Source organism: Phocoena phocoena, chromosome 1 (genome assembly GCF_963924675.1).
Source record: "Phocoena phocoena chromosome 1, mPhoPho1.1, whole genome shotgun sequence".
NCBI classification, from domain to species: Eukaryota; Metazoa; Chordata; class Mammalia; order Artiodactyla; family Phocoenidae; genus Phocoena; species Phocoena phocoena.
In genome coordinates this window covers 37250397-37275928 of record NC_089219.1, presented here as the reverse complement: position 1 = coordinate 37275928, position 25532 = coordinate 37250397, and the positions used below count along the sequence as shown (strand labels likewise).

The 25532-nt window shown below is 38.5% G+C and overlaps 1 protein-coding gene across 1 annotated transcript in view; it reads left to right on the top strand.

Moving 5' to 3' along the window:
• Window positions 1-2162: 2162 nt before the first annotated feature.
• ZSWIM5 (zinc finger SWIM-type containing 5) overlaps window positions 2163-25532 on the top strand; it is a 260586-nt gene continuing 237216 nt past the window's right edge. Inside the window, exon 1 of the mRNA XM_065888480.1 lies at window positions 2163-2760. Within this exon, the coding sequence (XP_065744552.1) occupies window positions 2163-2760 (598 nt within the window). The remainder of the gene's footprint in view (window positions 2761-25532) is intronic.

Sequence of the window (25532 nt, the reverse complement as noted above, 5' to 3'; positions counted from 1 at the left end):
CAAACTTGTAAGAATCAAACTTGACTCTTAGTAAATATATTTAGTAACATTTCTTCATATATCCCAACCTCTATTAACTATATTTTCCAGCAGTTGAGTAAATCAGAGTAATGTATTCATTGATTCAGAAAGCAAATGTTTTTTTTTGGCGGTACGCGGGCCTCTCACTGTTGTGGCCTCTCCCGTTGCGGAGCACAGGCTCCGGACACGCAGGCTCAGCGGCCATGGCTCACGGGCCCAGCCGCTCCGCGGCATGTGGGATCTTCCCAGACCGGGGCACGAACCCTGTCCCCTGAATCGGCAGGCGGAGTCTCAACCACTGCGCCACCAGGGAAGCCCAGCAAATGTTTTTTGAGCATCTTCCATGTGCATGCATTATGGTGAGTGTTGGGACAGGCCTTTATATAGAAATATTTTCTGCCCTTACGTAGCTCATAATCTAATCAGAGAGAAAGGCATTAAAGGGATACGCATGCCCCAAATAAACTCTGATAAGTTCTAGGAAAGAAAAGATTGGGTGCCATGAAAGTCTATAATTGTGGTACCAGATTTAAGGGGCAGTAGGGATTATGCTACTTCACAATAATCCATTTAGATATTTACAGATATAAATCAATTAACAGATGTAAACATATTTATTATCTACTACACTGAATAAGCACTAGATTTGAATTACTTCTAATAAATTATACGTATAGACATTATTACTAGCTCACTTTTACACATGACTTGAGTCATGATTAGCGTCACACAAGTAGCAGGGGTGATTTACACCCAATTCTGACTCTACTGCCTATGCTCTTTAATTCTGAGATTACAGCAGAAGCAAACTACTTTGGCCCATATCCATCTCCAGTAATTTACTCCCTTATCCTTATTTTATACTACACTCTAGAACTCTTTCATTTTGAAGGGAGAACGCAACTGAAGGAACTCTCAAGACAGTTGTTGGAACATTTTAACGTTTTAGAGATTAGTTTGTCAGCAAATCTGAAATAATAAATTTTCCTGACTGAGCAACATACCGTTGCTTACAACTCAGTTTTGTTTATTGAGGAGTTAGTGGTGAAGTTGCTGTTATGTCAGGCGGAGGATAAATTATCGAGAAGAAAATAGACATGATCTTTGCTCTCGTAGTGTTTACAGTCAGTTGGGCAGTCAGACATTACACAAATATATAAAAATATGTGTGCAACTTGTTATAATTAACATGAAGGTGTAGAAAGACTGAGCCAAGTGAGGAAAACATAAAAGACCTAATTTAGACTGGAGGCAGGGGATCAGAGAAGTCTACCAGAAATCACACAGAAAAGTTTTTTTTTCCCCCCTAGGATGCAAGGTGCTAAAACCCTTTAATATCCACGGAGGCTGCAGCCGCCGTGGCGGTGAGATCTTGGCGCCCCATAGTCCAGTCGGGGGCTGATGCGACTTTGCCCGGCTCCGGAGGGGACCGCCGACTTCATTCTACATTGCTGTGGTGTGAGGAGAGTTTTCATCACTGGAACTTCCCGATTTTTTCCTAGTGTCTTCCTAACGTCTTTCTGCCAGATCTTTCGCTCCGCTGTGACCGTCGCGCGTCTGGTCAATCTACAGAGGACCCCGATTTTGAGTTTTCTCTTCCTCCACTCCGCAAGCCTAGCACTTCACAGCGGCTCCTCGCGTGGCTCGCGCCCGGCCGTTGCACTTGGCCTCCCAGTCCACTCCTCTCCCTCCAGGCGGCAGGTGGGTTAGAGGTGAGCGAGCTGGCGAGGGTCCGGCGCTCCTAGCCCTTGGCTGGCCTCTAGGTTGAGGTCGGCCCAGGGCGAGCGCTCGGTGCGCGTTCTGGGCCGTCTGCGCCTGGCGCGCGCCGCCGGCCCGCGCTCGCTCCCGTCCCTCCTCGAGCTCGCGGCGGCCCGGACGGCGCGCGCCGCCTCTCTCTCTTCCTCAGTCCGCCCCCGTCGGCCCTCGCGGAGCGCGCACCGGACCGGCCTAGACTCCACACTCAGGCCGGCAGCCTCGCGGGTTTGCTCGCCCCGCCCCTCCCCCCCCCCCCCCCCCGGCGCCGCAGCTGGGCGCTTGCGCGGGGCGCGTGGCCGTGGCCAGGGTCTCCGCAGCAGCCGGTGCAGCCGCCGCTGCTGCCGCTGCCGCTGCCGCCGCCTCAGTCAGTCAGTCAGTCCCCAGCAATGGCGGAAGGAGGTGAGCGAGAGGAGCTGCTCTCGCCACCGCCGGTCTCTCCGGCCAAGCGCCTGTGCTCGTGGCCCAGTCCGCAGGCTCACCACCCTCGCGGTTCGCCCGGGGCGGCCGGCGGCGGGGTGGGGGGCGTCGGCGGCAGCTGCCTGCCCCTGGGGGCCCGCCCCCACCTGCAGCCCGAGTCCTTGCTGGACTGTGCCGCCAAGACGGTTGCGGAAAAGTGGGCGTACGAGCGGGTGGAGGAGCGCTTCGAGCGGATCCCGGAGCCCGTGCAGCGCCGCATCGTCTACTGGTCCTTTCCGCGGAATGAGCGGGAGATCTGCATGTACTCCAGCTTCCAGTACCGCGGCGGCCCTGGCGCCGGCTCGGCTGGTGGCGCCGCGGGGGCTTCGCCGGCCGAGGAGGGGCCGCCGCCACCCCCCGGGGCCGCCGCTCCGGCCGGCTCCGCCCCCGGGGCCGGCGCGGCGGGGGCGTCCCCAGGACTGGGCTCAGGGGCAGGAGCCGCCGGTGGCGGTGCTGGCGAGGGGCTACCGTTCCGCCGGGGCATCCGTCTGCTGGACAGCGGCTCCGTGGAGAATGTGCTGCAAGTCGGTAGGTGCTCGCTTGACTCCTCTCGGGTCCCCGGCTTCCTCTTCCGCAGGTGCCTTCTCTTTGCACAAGCCCAGGGCCAAGACCCCGGCTTTCTGCCCAACTCCTGTTCTCCGGTGAAAGGACAAACTAGTCACATAAAAAACTTTTCTTAACATTTCGTTCAGGTCCACTGCTGCTCTTTCCTCCACCAGCCCAGTGCCCGCTTTTCTTTTTGTTTGAAGAGCGAATAGATCTCTTTTTTACTCTTCGTTCTACACCCCAGGCCAAGGCAAGAAGGATGGGGAGGTATGGCTTTCTGGATGTAATAATTTCTGAAATGCGTTTTTCTAATTTAAGTTTAGAGAGGAGAGAATTGTTAGTGAATCTGGAGCAAGCGGTCTTGCAGGGAATGTTTGAGGGACAGGCTGTCAATCTAGTCTTCGCAGATTGAAGCTGGGTATAATTAACTTTAAAAATGGAAAAAATCAACAAAATACTGTGCATTTCAGACAATTTTAATTACCTGCTTTAATATTTCCCCCCCTGGACCAGTGATACTTGGGAATCTAGGCTGTGGACTTAACAATAACCGAAGATGGAAATGTGACAGCTTCTCTTTTCCACACTCCCACCCAAGGAAAAAAAAAAGGCACAATCTGGAGTGGGGGTGGGGTCTATCTTCCTTGTCAGACTGGGGTAAATCAAAAGCTGGTCATATTGGGTTTTTCAAATGCTTCTCATTTAACAAGTCTTCATATTTGCTTTTGTTTTATCTTTTTGTTTGTGGGAAAATGAAAAGGATTTCTTTCTCTTGTACTCCTCCAGAGCTTCTAGTCAGTTTGTTCATCTTATTAAATATACAAATACAGTAGTCCTGATTTGTGGAATGGTTAGGAAGAAAGGGAAAAAAATGACATTGTTTAACATTGACTTGCTATGTGGGAAATTAAAACACTGATTTTTTTTTTTCTATTTGGACTGTTATAGCATTTTGGAAGTGCATCTTATCTTTATGCATTTTATTGTACAGTATATGCTCATATTTATTGAAAAAATATTGATTTTTGAAAGGAGTTGGAGAGAGGTTGTTTTTAGAATTAAACAAGCACAGGAACACACATACACAGGAACCCTAGACATCTAGCTGTCTTCTCCCCAGGTAAAACTGACATATTTGAAATTTTCTTTTCATTTTAAGAGTAGTACCTTGTGGTGTTTCATATAAGGTAGTCTACTTCTTATTATTGAGAGTCACTGAACCCTGTGTTTCTTTTTAAAACAACATATACCACAATTTGTTTTGCAAATGTGAAGTGTAAATTTATCTGAATTTATCCTGTGTCAGAATATAGTGACAGTAAGTTGAGAAAGTTTTGTTTATTTGAGGCTAGTCCTTTGTGTGTTTGTGTGTATTTTTGAAATAATTAATTGAATAATCAGATAATTAAGGTGTACAGCTTTAATACTGAAAACATGAAAATGAATATAGGCATTTCTTTATTCGTCTGTAGACCTTATTCTTTGTATGAGTTTCTATCAGTTAACTTTTAAGATTCTTGTTTAAAATATTTTGAATTGAAAAGTGTCAATTTAAGTGGTCATTTTATAGTAAGAAATATTGGGTTTGAAAGAATTTTCAAACTTTGGGGGGGGCAGATGAGAGAGAGGAAGAGGTTTAAAGAGGTATATATTTTGAAAGTGACTATAATGTCAAGTTACAAATGAAATCAGATTTTGTGGGTGATCCAGGTCATGTTTAAATCAGATATTTTTCTTTTATAATAAGATAGCTGGCATGCTTATTAGGGTGATGAGCTCTTGTATGATAGTTTTCGGGACTGGAGAAAGGACATATATAAGCATATTTTCTGACTCTTTGGATTTCATAGATGAAGGTAGGAGAATGAATTAATCACTTTTAAGTAATGCTATTTGAGAACCATGAGCTGTGTAATCTTTATTTTTCTGACTTTAATTTATGCTAGTAAGTGTGGAAGAGAAGGATGTTCCATTCTCTATCATTCTGAGTTCTGTATCTTGGCATGAACCATCTTTTAATATGTAAAGTTAGAGACCCATCCCTCATCTCTTAAACCTAAAATGTGAGTATGTGACTTAATCTAGATGATAGGTTTTATAAAAGTATTGCCAAGAGATGAGTGAAAAAGTGATTTGTATGTAGAAAGATGGTAATCATGTTCTTCACTTTATAACTTCACTTCAAACTCAATATAATTACTCAGTGGTATTAATAAAAATTCTACATATTTCCTTACTGTGTCCAAGCCATAGTTGTAACCTCAGAATTGGGAAGTTACTAAAGGCTGATACTTTAGGAAGGAAGGGATGTTAGGGTATTTCTATAACAACATCTTTTAAAGAAAAGATTCATAAGGGTATTTAAATAAGGAAAACAAGAATACCTTAAAATAAATAAAATTAAAGAGAACAGCACAACACAAAATTTGAAGGAAAAAAAATTAGACAACAACAAAAACTTGTACAAAGTGTAGGTATATTAAATTCGGTAACTTCTGATTACTTTCCACATGGAATCTGGTAATAGGGAGTCATGGCCTGGTTGAAAAGCAAATGCTCTGTAGAAAACATCAGATTTGGTATGAACTAAAACTTTCCCAGCTTGATGTAAGCAAATGGGAGGACTAGGTTGTTATGCTCAAAGGATACATTTCTTTTCCATGACAGTACTGAATCAGAAGTATTGTTCCTTTTAAAAGGGGAAAATTGTAAATTAGTGTTTTCATGGACGTCTGTAAGCTTGAAGCTCTGTGAATAGACTTTTCTGATCTCTCAGTATTATGAGGGTAATAGAGTTAAGGTGTTTTAAGCATCTGCATTTTTAACCTGTTTAAGAAGCCCATGGAAATAGTGGTAGTATAAACCTTGGGAAAATACTCACTCAGGAATCTGCAGATGTTATAAGAATGGTACAACTATAATTTACTAATAATTTTAAGATGTTGACCCTTTTTCGCTATCCATCATATTTTAAATGGATTTCTCTGTGTTTGGTAAAACTTAAAGGAGGTTTGTGTCTTCTCAGGGAAATCTGAATTGATTGAGGGAAAAGAAGCATTAACAGTTTTTCTCTTGTATGCAGAAATATTATATTTATTTGAATATTTAGATTTTCAAAAATTGGATAAAGGCATACAGGGTCCTTCAGTGCTGGTATTTCTTAATTATATAAATATCCAGAAATTATCATAGATTCTGACAGTTGAGCCCCATATTTTTAGCCTACATGTTTTCTAATAAACACATAATTTGTATGTGGATAGTCTTCAAGACTAGAGCCACAATGCTAAGTACTACTTTATGTGGAAGAAGTGTAATTACAAAGTTGATAATAATAAAAAGGTCCATTTCAGGAAGTTATCCATAGCTTAAACGTTAACTAGTAAGTTTATAATTATGAGCATGTATATATTATCAATAAACATCTATGAAATTTTTCTGTAGTACAAACTTTTGTGAAATACAGCAGTAACAAGTATTATAGGTATTGATTTTTATATATAATTTGTTTTTAATCTCTATTATTTAGGGGAACAAAAGATATCCTCATCTAAAAAGCTTTATAGCATTGTGTATAAGTTAGAATAGATATAAAATCATAATAAAATTTCCATGTGGGGAAAAATGACTTACTTATATGTGAGATATTCCAGCAGGGAAAGCAGCTGCATACCTTTAAAGATAAGTGGTAACATTTTTTAGAGTAGAAACTTACCAAGTTTTAAAATCACATTGCTCTTTTACTTATTTTTTTGATCAATGAAGTCTCTCCTTCCTCCTCCACCACAGTGCCTCACACACACATCTTAATATTTAGTAAATGTTTGTTAATTTCCAAAATATACAAACAGCTCAATATCAAAAAAACAAAAAGCCCAGTCGAAAAATGGGCAGAAGACCTAAATAAACATTTCTCCAAAGAAGACATACAGATGGCCAACAGGCACATGAAAAGATGCTCAATATCGATAATTATTAGAGAAATGCAAATGAAAGCTACAATGAGGTATCACCTCACACCAGTCAGAATGGCCATAATTAAAAAGTCTACAAATAATAAATGCTGGAGAGGCTCTGAAGAGAAAGGGACCCTCTTACACTATTGGTGGGAATGTAAATTGGTGCCGCCACTATGGAGAACAGTATGGAGGTTCCTTAAAGAACTAAAAATGGATTTACCATATGATCCAGCAATACCACTAGTGGGCATATACCCAGAGAAAACCATAATTTAAAAAGACACATGCACTCCAATGTTCATTGCAGCAGTATTTACAATGGCCAGGTTATGGGAGCAACCTAAATGCCCATCGACAGATGAATAAAGAAGATATGGCACATATATACAATGGAATATTACTCAGCCATAAAAAAGAATGAAATAATGCCATTTGCAGCAACATGGATGGACCTAGAGATTATCATACTAAGTGAAGTAAGTCAGACAGAGAAAGACAAATATCATATGATTTCACTTATATGTGGAATCTGAAAAAATGATACAAATGAACTTATTTACAAAACTGAAATAGACTCACAGACATAGAAAACAAACTTACGGTTACCAAAAGGGATAGTGGGGGTTGGGGGGAGAGACAAATTAGGAGTTTGGGGTTAACATTACAGACTACTGTATATAAAGTTGGTAGACAACGAGGACCTCCTGTAATAGCACAGGGAACTATATACAATATCTTGTAATAACCTATAATGGAAGAGAATATGAAAAAGACTATATATGTTCGTGTGTATAACTGAATTGCTTTGCTGTACACTTGAAACTAACATAACATTGTAAATTAAGTATACTTTGGTAAAAAAAAGCTTGTTGAATAGTGACTGTTTAGAAGTTTAAAAACAGACTTCCCAGTATTCTAAAACTAAGAGAGAGAGACATGAATTTTTATAATGAATGCAGTGTTAGAAGACATGGGGAAAACTCCATACTTGCGCATATAATAGACTGATAACAGTAAGTGGTATGAACGTTGCAACAGTGTGTATCTTTTACGTTGACTGTCTGTTTTATGTGAAGAATGGTGATTTATCAGTTTCTTCAAAACTTCAGATGAATTCTTATTGAAAGTGACTTTCTCAAGGAATAGAGCTTTAGATTTTAAAGATAATGAATAAACTAAAGATAGTGGACTTTTAGAGGTTATCTTTATTTTAGGAATTAAAAAAATATATTATTGAATGTGAATACAAAGTCTAAATTTTGAAGTGAAAGGGCTGGAAATTTACTTAAGTAAGCCTATGTGAAACAATTTCTTTGCTCTTGTTTCAGTAATGGCTATTAAAAATCAAGACACTGAGACTTCCCTGGTGGTCCAGTGACTAAGACTCTGTGTCCCCAATGCAGGGGGCCTAGGTTCGATCCCTGGTCAGGGAACTAGATCCTACATGCCACAACTAAAGACCCCGCATGCCACAACCAAGAAGATCCGCATGCCACAACTAAAAGTCCCACGTGCTGCAACTAAGACCTGGTGCAGCCAGATAGATAAATAAATAAAATATTAAAAAAAAAATCAAGACATTAACCGTCAGTATCTTATGGTTGATGGCTATATATATACACACACGTGTTAAAATGTATACCGCTATACCCCCAAAAGTCACATTTACTGTATTATTTTAGAAAATAATTTTTAAAAATCAAGATGTTAATATGTCAGTAAATTAATGTATAAGAGAAATACTGAAAATGCTGTAGTAGTTTCCTATGGCTGCTGTAACAAACTGCCACAAACTGCGTGGCTTAAAACAACAGAAATTTACTGTCTCACAGTTCTGGAGGCTGGAAGTCTGAAATCAAGGTATCGGCAGGGTCATGCTCCCTCTGAAACCGATGGGGAAATCCTTCCTTGCCTCTTGCTAGCTTCTGGTGGTTTGCCAGGAGTCTTTGGCATTCCTTGGTATACAACTGCATAACTCCAATCTCTGCCTTCTTTGTCACAGGCGTTCTTCCTATGTATCTCTGTCTTCACATGGCCATTTTATAAGGACATGGATTATTGGATTAGGGGCCTACACTGCTCCAGTATAAGCTCATTTTACCTAATTACATGTGCAACGACCCTATTTCCAAAAAATATATCACGTTCTGAGGTACTGGGGATTAGGACTTCAACATACCAATTTTGGAGGACACAATTCAACTCATAACAGCTTCTCATGCTTGTTTTTTGTTACATAACAGAGTTTCATGTGAATTTTAAACTTATATGTTGGATATAGCTTAAATTAGAAATCACCAAATTCACTTTATTAGGTAAGCATTATTTCAATTTAATTGATTCAATTTGCATGATGATTATTTAACATTTTTAACACATGTGGGACTTTTTTGACAAATAAGTGGTCATTTAAAGGTTAAACCTGTCATCCTTCTTTATAAAAAATGATAACTGTGCAATATAGCACTCAGGGTACATGCATGGATGAACAGATTACTGTGGAATTTTTTTCATGCATAGCATTTATAACTCGTGTATAGAAATAGGTAACCCTCAGTTGTCCAGAGCCTCTTCAGCATCTCCTCCTTCAGTCAGATCACCAGTGGCTTGAGTGTTCTGCCAGTTCTGCATCATCCACTGTACAAGAAGGTATGAGACCTCGCTGATAGCTTAAGGGCATAAAGAGCTCAGTGCTTGAAGCTTATCATGGAGAAACAGGAGGACAAACTGGAGATGCTGTACAAGCTCATCCTGGTGGAAAACAAGAGCCTGAGCTGAGGGGCACCTTGCATGGACTTTCTCTGTCATATGTACAAGGAAGTTCAGCAGCTACTGAGCTAGAGTAAGTGGGTAAACAGAATAGGGTCCTAGGCCAGCTTCCAGAAAGTACCCCAGGAGAGCAGAGAAATCTGGACAGTTGCATATCTTATAAGTCATGTAAGCTGACCTCAGTCTCTTTGCTGGGAGGGGGAAGTTTAAGGAGATACTTTCTTTTCTAGGCTGAAGTATCCTACCACTCTGTCATGTCCTACTGATGGAAGGTGCCCCTAATCCCATCACTTTATCTTGCTTTTCCTGTGGTAATGCATGTATTTTCTCAGTTCACTTTATGTGATTTGGTGTTGGGGGAGTTTGGAGGCACTCAGACCCTGGCAATTTTATGTGCCCCTTTGGACCAGCCTTCAAGAAGAGAGGGGCAGGCAGGAAGGAGTGGGGATCCCAGGATTACTACAGGGGGAGGGCCTGCTAATTTAGCTCTGTGTTAGCAACAGCTTCCTCTATTAGGGATAAAACATACACATGGCACAAGAGCTGGGGTATAGACCATAGGTGGTGGAGAGAAAAATGATCTGTCCTTCTTGGGCCTGGAAGTCAGCAGCAACATCAGAGTGGTTGATTAGCTTCCCTCTCTGCTTCCACTCTTCTTTCTCTCTCCTGCAATGATTGGTGATCACCCCATGGATAGAGATGCATTGTCAGGGATGAATAAGTCTGGGAACTGAGTTACAAAATAAATTAAGATCTGGGAGAGATACCAGCCTTCTTTCCAGCTGGAGAGGCCCCAACACTGAATGGTTCTGTAGGGAGTCTGATCATCAACTTGCAATACCTCACAGAGCCAGCCCATTTCCCACTCTGAGCTCCTACTGGAAACACTGCTTCTCCAAGCTGGGGGTTCTTGAGGAGAGAGGCAGAGGTGCCTGGAGCAGGTCTCTCCTGCCTGGACACCACTTGGGCTTTGGTATTGACAGAGTGGCTGACAGTTATCTTCCAACCCAAACTGGCTGGGACAGGACAAGGGCTAGCCTTGATGGTGGCCAGGCTCACCTGCTCCCAGCCTGGGATACCCCTGCTCTGGACCTCTTATTTCTCTTTATTGGTTTATTTTTCAATGCATCTTTAATTTGTAAAGAAATAAAATAAAGATATAAAAGAAAAAGAAATAGGGAACCCTGAAAGCATATGAACCATGTCTTAACCTTTTTCCAAACCCCAAGTTAATATGGTTCAGAATTGTGTTTGATATTAGAAATAGACTGCAGTCTATTCCAGATTACTTTTATGTGAATTTTCTACCTTGTGGTTTATTTATAGGGTTATTTCTTCCCTCATATAGGCAGCATGCTTCTTGGCCACTTTTAGCCTGTCATGGAGCTGGTATGCCAAGGAAATCACACTCATTTTAACATTAGCTTTAGCATTATATTATCATATGCTAAATTACTCTGATACTTTTCATAATCACATGTAGCCAACTGATTAATTTTTGGTTCTCAGTATTGAGAAAAATTGTCCTCCCTCTTAGGATGTATAATGTGATATGCTGTAAATTGGTACTCGGTACATGCTTATTGAATGAATGAGTAAACTGTTGTATAATTTAAAAAATATTTATGTAGTATGGAAATCTCTCTTCCTTGATTTATATGTAACTGGAGCCTAGGAGATATACTGGCAAGATATATAAATAAAATAAAGATGTAATTTCTGCATGTTTTTGATTTTTAAAACATATATAGATTAAAAAATACCATTGAAGGTTATTATTAACTAGTTCTTGATTCATTCATTGAACATTTAGCCACTTGTTTTGTGTAAAGCTCAGTAAATAATTGTTTACTTATTTTGAGTAGAAATCATTCCAAAATACTTTGTTTTTCCCTATCTTAGAATACAAACCCAAGTTGGGCACTAAATCCTATGCTTCTAGAACTGCATTATATTGCCGTCTGTATGTAGGTGGGAAGTTGTAAACTGAGTGGGTACTTGACCCTAAGAAATTCTCTGAAACCTGCTTTAGAAAAGCTTTTTCGGTCATTTGCTTCTTTCTCATTATAATGGAGTGATGAATGTGGTAAGCAAGGCAGTATAACATAGTTACCTTCTTTAAAAATACATTGTTGAATCAAAAGATGAAGTACCCTCTACCTAGTGGTTTTCTTACCTCAAGAACAGTTGTTTTTATATTTATTTAGTCCTTAGGGAAATGCAAATTAAAACCTAAGGAAATACTATGCACACACTAGAATGTGTAAAATAAAAGACTGACACTGCCAAGTACTGACAAGGATGTGGAGCAACTAGAACTCTCTTACATTGCTGGTGGGAATGCAAAATGATACAGCCACTGTGGAAAACAGTTTCTTTCTTTTTTTAAAAAAAATTATTTATTTTATTATTTGGCTGCATTGGGTCTTTGTTGCTGCGCGCGGGCTTTTCTCTGGTTGCAGGAGCACCGGCTATAGGCGTGTGGGCTTCAGTAGTTGTGACTCACAGGCTCTAGAGTGCAGGCTCAGTAGTTGTGGCGCAAGGGCTTAGTTACTCTGTGGCATGTGGGATCTTCCCAGAGCAGGGATCGAACCCATGTCCCTTGCATTGGTAGGCAGATTCTTAACCACTGTGCCACCAGGGAATTCCCGGAGAACAGTTTCTTATAAAATTAATCATACTCTTAATCATAAGATTCAGCAATCTATTACTAGGTATTTACTTTAAAGAAATGAAAACATATGTTCATATAAATATTTGTACTTGAATATTCACAACAGCTTTATTCAGAATAGCCCTAAACAGGAAACAACCCATATGTCTATGAAATGGGTGAATAGATAAAGAAATTGTTGTATATGCATATAGTGGAATACTATTCAGCAATAAAAAAGAACAAACTGATGGCCTAAAACATGGATGATTCTTAAAAGCATTATGCTAAATAAAAGAAGCCAGACCAAAAAGAGAACATACAATACAATTCCATATACATGAAATTTTAGAAAGCCTTAAGCTATAGTGACAGAAAGTAAATCAGTGGGGCATGAGGAAACTTTTTTGGGTATTGGAAATGTTCTATGTTGTGATTATGGTAGTGGTTACATGGCTGTATTCATTTGTCAAAACTTAATTGTATACTTAAAATTGGTATATTTTATTGAATGTAAATTATGCCTCACAAATTGATTTTAAAGGAAAGAGTGGTGGGTTCCAATCTTGGCTTCACATTAAAATCACCTGGGGAGATTTTTAAAAAAATAGTGCCAAGGACTCACCCCGAATTAATTAAATAAGAGTTTGTTGAGAATAAGGACTGAACTTCAGAATTTTTAAAAAGTTCCTTGGTTGTTTTATGTGCAGCCAAGGTTTGAAAACACTGTTCTAGAAAAATGATTACCTTTATTAGTGTTGTCAGTGTTTTTAAACTTATCATAGGCAGTCAAAACATTATATAATATTTATTACACAAATGCTATGGACTACGTCAACTTTCTTTTCTACTTCAGTCTATTTTCTTTTATCTATCTTTAGGTTTATTAATGGATCTCAAGGAAAATTATTCTCTTACTACTTAAAATGTGTGTCTGTGTTTTGGAAAGATCTTATGCAAAAGTGTATAAATTCTTACCATCAAAAGACACTTGTATAAATGTAATGCCAACATATAATTTTATTCATGTTTGTTCATTCCTCCATTCATTTATAAAACTTATATTTAACATTTTTAAATATTCTGTGCAAAATAGAATATAAATTCTGTATTTAAGGAGTATACAGTTTAGTATAGGATACATGTTAAAACAGCACTTAACACAGTGTTCTGTAATAATAGAGGTAGTTACTGTGGAGGCAAAGGGTAGAAAGTGATTAGAGAAATGAGGACAGCTGGGTAAATTGCTCTATTTTAATATTTTAATTATAAGAAATTTAAAAATTATGTCTAATATTGCAATATTAGATTGAAAACACTATTTATTGCTTACAAGTTAGATTGACCCTTCATGAAATTCTTTCTATATTGGCATTTCTCTGCCCTATAATACTCTAGCCCATAGTTGATTCAAAGGGGTAACATTGGCAGGCAGGAAGATGACAAAAATACTGCAGATATTCTTTTTTTTCAGAATAAATTTTATAGATTTCTGTCTTTAGAATAGCTTTGTTTTATCTTCATAGGATCCTTTTTTTCTTTTTTAAAGAAACTGTTGCTTTTTTAAGGTACAAATATGATAGAGCTAATCAGTAAAATAGATTTTGGTCCATCCATCCATTCATTATCTTGCATTCTGTAAGCAACAGGAGAATGTATTATGCCTTTGAAAGCCTTTGGAGATAATTACATTTTTTCCTATTCATTCATGGATTTACTGAATGCAAGCCTGCCACGTTAATACATTCAGGAAATCAGCCTGTTTTTATTTTGCTTAAATCTATCAACACCTGGTAAACGGACATGACTGTCGAGCATCACCAACATACATTGATGTTAGTGGTATAAAATCCTTCCCCGTGTTATGGTTCTTGTGAAAAAATACTTTTGCTAATCTCTTCTCTCACTCAATATTATATTATTATTTTTATTTTTAATTAAAGTATAGATGATTTAGAATTTTATATTGTTTCAGGTATACAATACAGTGATTCAGTTTTTTATAGATTATACTCTTAATATTATTGTACTCTTTACTGTCATGTATATTTGCATTTATATACTATATATTATATTATTACACATTATATATTATATAATATGACATATGATATATATGTGATTATATTATATATTATCACATATATGCAGCGACTATGCAGCAGGTAGCCTCAGAATTCTGGCTTCTCACTATGTCTCAGTTTCCTCAACTATAAATGGACCAGAATGATGGTCCATTTGTTTTATACTCAAAAAGAATTATTTTGAGTATAAATTAATTAACATGTTAAGTATTTAGAACAGGACCTAGCACTTATCAGGTATTACGTAAATATTCATTCACTATTATTCTTGTATCAAAATTGTTGAGAGTATTCCATACTTGTTACCTTTCCTTCTTTAACTTTCTTGCCACCTTTTCAATCTGACTTTTGCTTTTGCTCACTATGTTAAAATTGATCTCTTAAAGGTCACCAATGACCTCATGATTGCCAGACACGGTATCCTTTTTCCAGTCCTCATCCTTCATGACCTCTGTATAGCATTTTCTGTAGTCTTCTGAACCTTCCTGTTGAAACGTTTCTTCCTAGATTTTTGTTTTACTTCACCATTCTGGTTTTCCTTCTACCTTTCTTTTTTATTCTCTTACCCCACAAAAGTAGGATTACCTTCTTGCCCCAAGTTTTCTAATTAAGCAGTCTTATTTATTTCTACAGCTTCAATAACTATTTTAAGAACATAAGTTAGTATCATATAATGTAATGGTTTCAAATTTGTTTCAAGCAACTCTACTTATTTTCAAATGAAATCTTACATAATATTCCAGTTTTTGCAGCAGAAAAATTTGAGATGTTTGGGGAATTGGGATAGGGCCCAAAACTCAGGCAGCTTGGCCAGCTTCTTCCCTTTGATCCCTGAAGCACTTCCAAATAATCTTAATCTTGGGATTTGTAGTCCGGAGATCTGCCTGAGATTTCTCATCTGAACAAGTGTTAGGATTTTTGTGAGATTCTAAAGAAACTAATATACATGAAAGTACTTTATAAATGTCACTGTGCAAATACTATGACTGTTAAGTGTATATCATTTTTTCTCCCTCTTGAATTCAAGATCAGCATGTGTAGTTGCCTGCTAGATATTTCTAAATGGATACCCTAATAGCCACTCAAAGTGAATATGTCTGATAAGGGATTAATGTTCAGAATATGTAAAGAACTCCTACAACTCAACAACAAAAAGCAAACAACCTGATTAAAAAATGGTCAAAGGACTTGAATAAACACTTCTACAAGGAAGATATGCAAATGGCCAATAAGCACGTGAAAAGATGCTCAACATCACTCACTAATTATTAGGAAAATGCAAAAAACCACAATGGGACATCATATCCATTAGGATGACTGTTACAAAGAAAAAACCCCCAGAAAATAACAAGTGTTGGTAAGGATATGGTGAAATTGGAACCCTTGTGCATCACTAATGGGAATATAAAATGGTGCAGCTTCTGTGGAAAATGTTATGGTAGTTCCTCAAAAAACTAAACATAAAATTACTGGATCCAGCAATTCCGCTTCTGGGTCTGTGGCCAAAAGAATTGAAAGCAGGAACTCGAACAGATATTTGTACACCCACATTATAGCAGCAGTAGTCACAATTGCCAAAAGGTGCAAGCAACCCAAGTGTCCAACGACAGATGAATGGATAGACAAAATTTAGTATATACATACAATTTACTATTATTCAGCCTTAAAAAGGAAGGAAATTCTGACACTTGGTACAACATGGATGAACCTTGAGGACATTATGCTAAGTGAAGTAAGCCAGACACAAAAGGTCAAAAATTATATGATTCCACTTATATGAGCTACCTAAAATAGGCAAATTCATAAGAGACAGAAAGTAAAATAGAGGTTACCAGAGGCTGGGGGGAGAGGGGAATGGAAAGTTATTATTTAAGGGGTACACAGAGTTTTATTATGGGATAATGAAAAAGTTCTAGGGACTTCCCTGGTGGTGCAGTGGTTAAGAATCCGCCTGCCAATGCAGGGGACACAAGTTTGATTCCTGGTCCGGGAAGATCCCACATGCTGCGGAGCAGCTAAGCCCATGTGCCAAAACTACTGAGCCTGCGTTTTAGAGCCCGCGAGCCACAACTGCTGAGCCTGCGTGCCACAACTACTGAAGCCCGCGCACCTAGAGCCTGTGCTTCACAACAAGAGAAGACACCGCAATGAGAAGTTCGCACAATGCAACGAAGAGTAGCCCCTGCTCGCCGCAACTAGAGAAAGCCTGTGTGCAGCAGCGAAGACCCAGTGCAGCCAAAAATAAATAAAATTAAATAAATAAATTTATAAAAAAAAGAAAAAGTTCTAGAGATGGATAATGGTGATGGTTGCACAGCAGTGTGAATGTACTTAATGCCACTGAACTGTACACTTAAAATGGGTAAAGAGTACATCTTGTTTATATTTTACCACAAGAAAAAATGTTTTAAAAAAGGCTACATGTCATATGATTCAGTTTATATGAAATGTCCAGAATAGGCAAATCCTAAAGACAGAAAGTAGATTCGTGGTTTTCAGGACCTGGCGGTAGGGAAAGTAATTGCTAATGGGTATGGGGTTTCCTTTTTGGGTGATGAAATGTTCTAATGTTAGATAATGGTGATGATTGCACAAATCTGTGAATATACTAAATACCACTGAATTGTACACTTTAAAAGAGTGAGTTTTGTGATATATGAATTACATCACAATAAAGCTGTTATTAAAAAAGCAAATATTCCAAATAGGAAAAAAAAAACTTCAAAGACATTCTTTTTCTTAGGAAATGAGGTCTAAATTCCTAAGCCTTATTATTAGAGACTGGGGTTCAAATTTCAGTTCTGCTACTTTCTAGCTGTGTAACCTTGGATGACAAGTTACTTAACCCTTCTGTGCCTCAGTTTCTTTATCTCTAAAATGGAGACACCATCTCAGAATGTTTATATCATAGTTAAATGAGGTAATGTATTCAAAGTCAACTTGGAATTTCTTACACATTGTAGTGTAGTACTATGAATATTAATTCTCTTTGTTTTAACCTTCCCTGCCTCTTAATAGTCTATACATCTGTTCTTTTTTTTTTTTTTATACATCTATTCTTAACAGTGCCTTTTCCTTATCTACTTAGTTGAAATTAAACCTTCCATTAATTTAGTCCTATGCATTATTCAGCAATTGTTTATTAAGTACATATTATGTGTTAGGCTCTTGTCTAGATGCTTGGAGATAATGGCAGTGAATAAAAGAGAGTTCCCACTTTCATGGAGCGTACGTTTTAGTTAGGGGACAGACAGCACTTTCTACTTTCAGCTTGTGTTATAATTATTTATTATTAGGTATGATTTTCTCTTCCAGTCTGTAAGCACTTCTAGGGCAAGGACTGTATCCTACAATTTATTCAGCATCCAGTACAATACCTAGTAGAATTCATAATGGACTTTTAAGAGGTCTTTGTGGAAATGAATTGAAACCATTATCTTTTTAATTTCTATGATTTTCATAATAGTGATTCCGAACACTGCTGCTGTATATTTTACTCACATCACTTGAGGAACTTTGGTAAAATACATTCTGGGGCTCCACCCTTGTAAATTCTAGTTGACTAAAATTGGAATGGGGCTCAGGAATCTGTTTCTTTGACAAGCTCTCCAGGTTTAAATGTTTGGGATCCAGTATTCCATAGTACTTAGCACAGTGATTTACATGGAATATGCTTAGTAGATGTTGATTGAATTGCTCTATTGATTGATTTATACACTAGTTTTTTCCAAACCAGATTTGGAACTTGTGGTTAAATTGAAAAAAATGGATAGAGTGGTTATAGGAAAGCATTATATGAAAAAGTCAATAATCTTAGCAGCACTGCATTTGCTATTAGGAAAACTACTAATATCTATCCATTGTTCTTTTTATTTATTTATTTGAGTAATTTTTAAAAATAAATTTATTTTATTAATTTATTTTTGGCTGTGTTGGGTCTTCGTTGCTGTGCATGGGCTTTCTCTAGTTGCGGCGAGCAGGGGCTGCTCTTTGTTGCGGTGCGCGGGCTTCTCATTGCGGTGGCTTCTCTTGTTGCAGAGCATGGGCCCAAGGAGTGTGGGCTTCAGTAGTTGTGGTGCATGGGCTCAGTAGTTGTGGCACACGGGCTTAGTTGCTCTGTGCATGTGGGATCTTCCCGGACCAGGGCTTGAACCCGTGTTCCCTGCATTAGTAGCAGATTCTTAACCACTGCACCACCAGGGAAGTCCCTATCTTTTGTTCTTTTTATTTCTTTATTATTTTATTTATTAAAAAAATTTTTTTTACATCTTTATTGGAGTATAATTGCTTTACAATGGTGTGTTAGTTTCTGCTTTATAACAAAGTGAATCAGTTATACATATACATATATTCCCATATCTCTTACCTCTTGCGTCTCCCTCCCTCCCACCCTCCCTATCCCACCCCTCTAGGTGGTCACAAAGCACCGAGCTAATCTCCCTGTGCTATGCGGCTGCTTCCCACTAGCTATATATTTTACGTTTGGTAGTGTATATATGTACATGCCACTCTCTCACTTTGTCCCAGCTTACCCTTCCCCCTCCACATATCCTCAAGTCCATTCTCTAGTAGGTCTGTGTCTTTATTCCTGTCTTACCCCTAGGTTCTTCATGACAATTTTTTTTCTTATATTCCATATATATGTGTTAGCATACAGTATTTTTCTTTCTCTTTCTGACTTACTTCACTCTGTATGACAGCCTCTAGATCCATCCACCTCACTACAAATAACTCAATTTCATTTCTTTTTATGGCTGAGTATTATTCCATTGTTTATATGTGTCACATCTTCTTTATCCATTCATCCGATGATGGACACTTAGGTTGTTTCCATCTATCTCCTGGCTATATTAAATAGAGCTGCAATGAACATTTTGGTACATGACTCTTTTTGAATTATGGTTTTCTCAGGGTGTATGCCCAGTAGTGGGATTGCTGGGTCATATGGTAGTTCTATTTTTAGTTTTTTAAGGAACCTCCATACTGTTCTCCATAGTGGCTGTACCAATTCACATTCCCACCAGCAGTGCAAGAGTGTTCCCTTTTCTCCACACGCTCTCCAGCGTTTATTGTTTCTAGATTTTTTGATGATGGCCATTCTGACGGGTGTGAGAGGATATCTCATTGTAGTTTTGATTTGCATTTCTCTAATGATTAATGATGTTGAGCATTCTTTCATGTGTTTGTTGGCAATCTGTATATCTTCTTTGGAGAAATGTCTATTTATATCTTCTGCCCATTTTTGGATTGGGTTGTTTGTTTTTTTGTTATTGAGCTTCATGTGCTGCTTGTAAATTTTGGAGATTAATCCTTTGTCAGTTGCAAATATTTTCTCCCATTCTGAGGGTTGTCTTTTCGTCTTATTTATGGTTTCCTTTGCTGTGCAAAAGCTTTTAAGTTTCATTAGGTCCCATTTGTTTATTTTTGTTTTTATTTCCATTTCTCTAGGAAGTGGGTCAAAAAGGATCTTGCTGTGGTTTATGTCATAGAGTGTTCTGCCTATGTTTTCCTCTAAGAGTTTGATAGTTCCTGGCCTTATATTTAGGTCTTTAATCCATTTTGAGCTTAATTTTGTTTATGGTGTTAGGGAGTGTTCTAATCTCATACTTTTACATGTACCTGTCCAGTTTTCCCAGCACCACTTATTGAAGAGGCTGTCCTTTCTCCACTGTACATTCCTGCCTCCTTTATCAAAGATAAGGTGACCATATGTGCGTGGGTTTATCTCTGGGCTTTCTATCCTGTTCCATTGATCTATCTTTCTATTTTTGTGCCAGAACCATACTGTCTTGATTACTGTAGCTTTGTAGTATAGTGTGAAGTCAGGAAGCCTGATTCCTCCAGCTCCATTTTTCTTTCTCAAGAATGCTTTGGCTATTCGGGGTCTTTTGTGTTTCCATACAAATTGTGAAATTTTTTGTTCTAGTTCTGTGAAAAATGCCAGTGGTAGTTTGATAGGGATTGCATTGAATCTGTAGATTGCTTTGGGTAGTAGAGTCATTTTCATGATGTTGATTCTTCCAATCCAAGAACATGGTATATCTCTCCATCTATTTGTGTCATCTTTAATTTCTTTCATCAGTGTATTATAATTTTTTGCATACAGGTCTTTTGTCTCCTTAGGTAGGTTTATTCCTAGATATTTTATTCTTTTTGTTGCAGTGGTAAATGGGAGTGTTTTCTTGATTTCACTTTCAGATTTTTCATCATTAGTGTATAGGAATGCCAGAGATTTCTGTGCATTAATTTTGTATCCTGCTACTTTACCAAATTCATTGATTAGCTCTAGTAGTTTTCTGGTAGCATCTTTAGGATTCTCTATGTATAGTATCATGTCATCTGCAAACAGTGACAGCTTTACTTCTTCTTTTCCGATGTGGATTCCTTTTATTTCCTTTTCTTCTCTGATTGCTGTGGCTAAAACTTCCAAAACTCTGTTGAATAAGAGTGGTGAGAGTGGGCAACCTTGTCTTGTTCCTGATCTTAGTGGATATGCTTTCAGTTTTTCCAAAAAAGGGGAAATCGACAGTAACACATTCATACTAGGGGACTTTATCACCCCACTTTCACCAATGGACTGATCATCCAAAATGAAAATGAATAAGGAGACACAAGCTTTAAATGATACATTAAACAAGATGGACTTAATTGATATTTATAGGACATTCCATCCAAAAACAACAGAATACACATTTTTCTCAAGTGCTCATGGAACATTCTCCAGGATAGATCATATCTTGGGTCACAAATCAAGCCTTGTTAAATTTAAGAAAATTGAAATTGTATCAAGTATCTTTTCCGACCACATGCTATGAGACTAGATATCAATTACAGGAAAAGATCTGTAAAAAATACAAACACCTGGGCTTCCCTGGTGGCACAGTGGTTGAGAGTCCGCCTGCCGATGCAGGGAACACGAGTTCGTGCCCCGGTCCGGGAGGATCCCGTGTGCCGTGGAGTGGGTGGGCCCGTGGGCTGTGGCCGCTGGGCCTGCGTGTCCGGAGCCTGTGCTCTGCAGTGGGACAGGCTGTAGTGGTGGGAGGCCCATGTCGCGAGAAAAAAAAAAAACAAACAAGCACATCGAGGCTAAACAATACACTACTTAATAACGAAGTGATCACTGAAGAAATCAAAGAGGAAATCAAAAAATACATAGAAACAAATGACAATGGAGACACGACGACCCAAAACCTATGGGATGCAGCAAAAGCAGTTCTAAGAGGGAAGTTTATAGCAATACAATCCTACCTTAAGAAACAGGAAACATCTCGAATAAACAACCTAACCTTGCACCTAAAGCAATTAAAGAAAGAAGAACAAAAAACCCCCAAAGTTAACAGAAGGAAAGAAATCATAAAGATCAGATCAGAAATAAATGAAAAAGAAATGAAGGAAACAATAGCAAAGATCAATAAAACTAAAAGCTGGTTCTTTGAGAAGATAAACAAAATTGATAAACCATTAGCCAGACTCATCAAGAAAAAAAGGGAGAACACTCAAATCAATAGAATAAGAAATGAAAAAGGAGAAGTAACAACTGACTGCAGAAATACAAAAGATCATGAGAGATTACTACAAGCATCTATATGCCAATAATATGGACAACCTGGAAGAAATGGACAAATTGGTAGAAAAGTGCAACCTTCGAAGACTGAATCAGGAAGAAATAGAAAATGTAAAGAGACCAATCACAAGCACTGAAATTGAGACTGTGATTAAAAATCTTCCAACAAACAAAAGCCCAGGACCAGATGGCTTCACAGGCAAATTCTATCAAACATTTAGAGAAGAGCGAACACCTATCCTTCTCAAACTCTTCCAAAATATAGCAGAGGGAGGAACACTCCCAAACTCATTCTATGAGGCCACCATCCCCCTGATACCGAAACCAGACAAGGATGTCACAAAGAAAGAAAACTACAGGCCAGTATCACTGATGAACATCAATGCAAAAATCCTCAACAATATACTAGCAAATAGAATCCAACAGCACATTAAAAGGATCATACATCATGATCAAGTGGGGTTTATTCCAGGAATGCAAGGATTCTTCAATATACGCAAATCAATCAATGTGATACACCGTATTAACAAATTGAAGGAGAAAAACCATATGATCATCTCAATAGATGCAGAAAAAGCTTTCGACAAAATTCAGCACCCATTTATGATAAAAACTCTCCAGAAAGTAGTCATAGAGGGAACTTTCCTCAACATAATAAAGGCCATATATGACAAACACACAGCCAACATCATCCTTTGTGCTTTTTAAATGCTAGTTCTTAACATAGTGTGTCCAAAATGATTCTCCACATTTTAATAGGTAGTACGTTTTTGAAAAAGCACTGGAAAAGTCTGAAAGGATTTACATCAAACTTATAAATAATCTCTGTGAAGAGAAAGGGGAATAGGGATGACCAAGTGGAAATTTAATCTGTATTGATTTAATTATTTTATAGTGAGAACCTATTTACATATTCCTTATATAATAATGTAATTAAAATAAGTTAAAGACAATATGATTTATTCAGCTGCATTTTGGTCAGCATCTTTGTCTTTTAAGTTAGCATGTGTTGGACAGATGTCATTTTACCTTTATAAACGTGATTTATTTTAGGGGTTCTTAACCTGGCGCCTGTAAATGGCTTTCAGGGATCCAGGAACTCCTGAAATTATTTTCAGATTTTACAAATGCGTATGGACATTTTGCAGAGAAGACAGTATATAACTTTCATTTGATACTCAAAGGGATCCGTAACTCAAATAAGTTCAGGAACCACTAATTTATGCAGAAGAATCTGCCTTATTTGATAAAAATCCTGCAATAAGTTCCTCTATTGCCTTTGAGCCTTGATATGTATAATATGAGTGGATGTGATTCATTAACCATTTTTATTCTACCCATTTCAGGTTATGAATAGGATAGTTACTTTATTTTCTTATAGGTTAACACAGATCTACTATTTGCTATTTCTACTGAATATTTCAATTTTGTCATCTTTTATATATTCTGTTTTGCTACTTATCTAAATGCTACTAAGGTCCTTTGTTTTTGTTTTAACAGAATGATGGCTTGACATTATTGTGCCATAGACAGTTAAGTTTTAATGATTTGCACTAGCTGAAATAATATCCTGTGAGGTTACTGAATAGAGTAGATCATAGCTACCTCTTTATCGAATTTTCCTATGGAATCAGATTTTTTAGGTTATGTTTCCTGGGAAATAGACTCTGAGATGGAGATTTGCCTGCAGAAGGTTTATTGAGGAACAATACTTGTAATGGAACGAGGGAAGCAAGATTAGGAGGGCAGAGAGATTGAACCGATGCAGTTGCAACAGAGACTTTAGTCAGTCCTTTTGGGAACTCTGGAGCTTGGATGACACTTCAGAGCTGTCAGGAGTTAGATGTGGGCTGACATGATGGCGTAATCTTGGGTGGCGTAGTTTCTTTCTGTGGAGGAGATGGAACTACACAGTTCTCCTTCCCAGTTGCAGAAGGTGCTTTAAGCAGATGGCTTTCAACTGTCAGCTGGTTCAGGGTCTGCCTCAGCTACAGAGAGCTGCTTCACCTGAGGTCACAGTCTTCTAGGGGCAGCTTGCAAACGGCTGAGGAAGGTGCGGGTATAAAGGTCTAGCTATTTTTGACAGGCAGTTCTTGCTCCAGGGAACTGTACCTGCTTGTCAGGCCTGCATTACAGTTTGACTTCTTCCTCTTCTCAGTCCTGCTTCTGTTGCCTTTCCTTCACAGGTATTGATTTCTAATAAGCATCTTGCATCCCAAATTCCCTCTCAGTGTGTGCTTTCAGAGAACGCAACCCATGATACTTTGGTTGAGGGCCGTTTGTGGAGGAGGACTTGGCTGTGAGCTACTAGCAGCCAACTCTCCTGGCAGTTAGAGGAATGAATGCCTTGGTCTTGAAGGGAGTATCTGGTCACTGTATTCCTTGTGCCTCTTGGATTCATTTCATATAGTAATTTCACCCCATGTGGAAACAAATTCTCCAACATTCTGTTTGGTCTCTTATAAAATGTGGGGAATTTACAAGAGTGAGATTAGCAGATGAATTACAACCTCTTCCACTACAGCTAGTCTCCGGATAACAACCGATATTCACTGTCTCCCTCCACTAATTTCCAGTCTAGATTCTTGGCTAGCATCTCTTCCTGTCTTACCAGATGGGGTGACTGTCATGACTGAGGAGTCTGAGCCTAGTTACCATGCCCTTTTTAGGTCTTGGCCACTATACTTGTTCATTTACTGTCAACATTGGGCAAGGGGGAGTATCAAGAGATGCTGCAGTGATAACCTTGATGCTAAATGTCAGGTACTTCCTGATGTTACTTTTCTCTGTGTTGGTAAATCTGCTTAATTTCATAAACACCATATGTTGCTAACGTAGCACATTATATTTATGCGACATTAAAATCAGATCTATTATGTGGGTTTTAAAGATCAAATATAACCTTGTTGAATCTGCTTTATTAATGTTTCTTTGATACATTATGGGAATGATTATTGCAGAAGTTTGTCACCTCTTGTGTTGTCCCTTGCAAATATTATTAATATATCATCAGGATAATTAGCAACAAAAGAAGTTACTTATCCAAAATCTTACGTTTTTACTTGTAGTATTTTAGTATAGTTTTATTTAGAACTTTAGTTAGTAGTGAGTGGTTTTTTTTAGCGCTTTCTCCCCATTACCTATTCACTTAGAGATTAGAACTGAAAAAATGAGAAGGAGTTGGATTTTAACTTACTGCAGTTATATAGCCATGTGATAATTATGTCATTTAGCAAACCATCAAGACAAGTTAGCATTACTGGGAGGTTTTAGTAAGGAACCTTCCTTCTGCTCTGAAGCCAAGGCTGCTTGATGAGGCCTTGAAGGTGAGAGTGTTGGCAGTGTCCCTGAAGAGACTTAGTATTTTGGAACTGGGGGGCTCTCTTAGCAGACTTCCTTCCTCCCTCCCTCCCTCCCTCCCTTCCTTCCATTTTTGCTTAACACTTTTGGTAAGATATAATTCACATACCATACACCTCACCCATTTAAGGTGTATATTCACAGATACAGGTAGCCATCACCACAGTCAATTTTAGAACATTTTTATCATCTTAAAAGAAACCCTAGGGGACTTCCCTGATGGTCCAGTGGTAAAGAATCTGCCTTACAATGCAGGGGACGTGGGTTTGATCCCTGGTCAGGGAACTAAGATCCCACATGCTGCGGGGCAACTAAGCCTGCAAACCACAACTGCTGAGGTTGTGCACCTCAACTAGAGAGCCTGC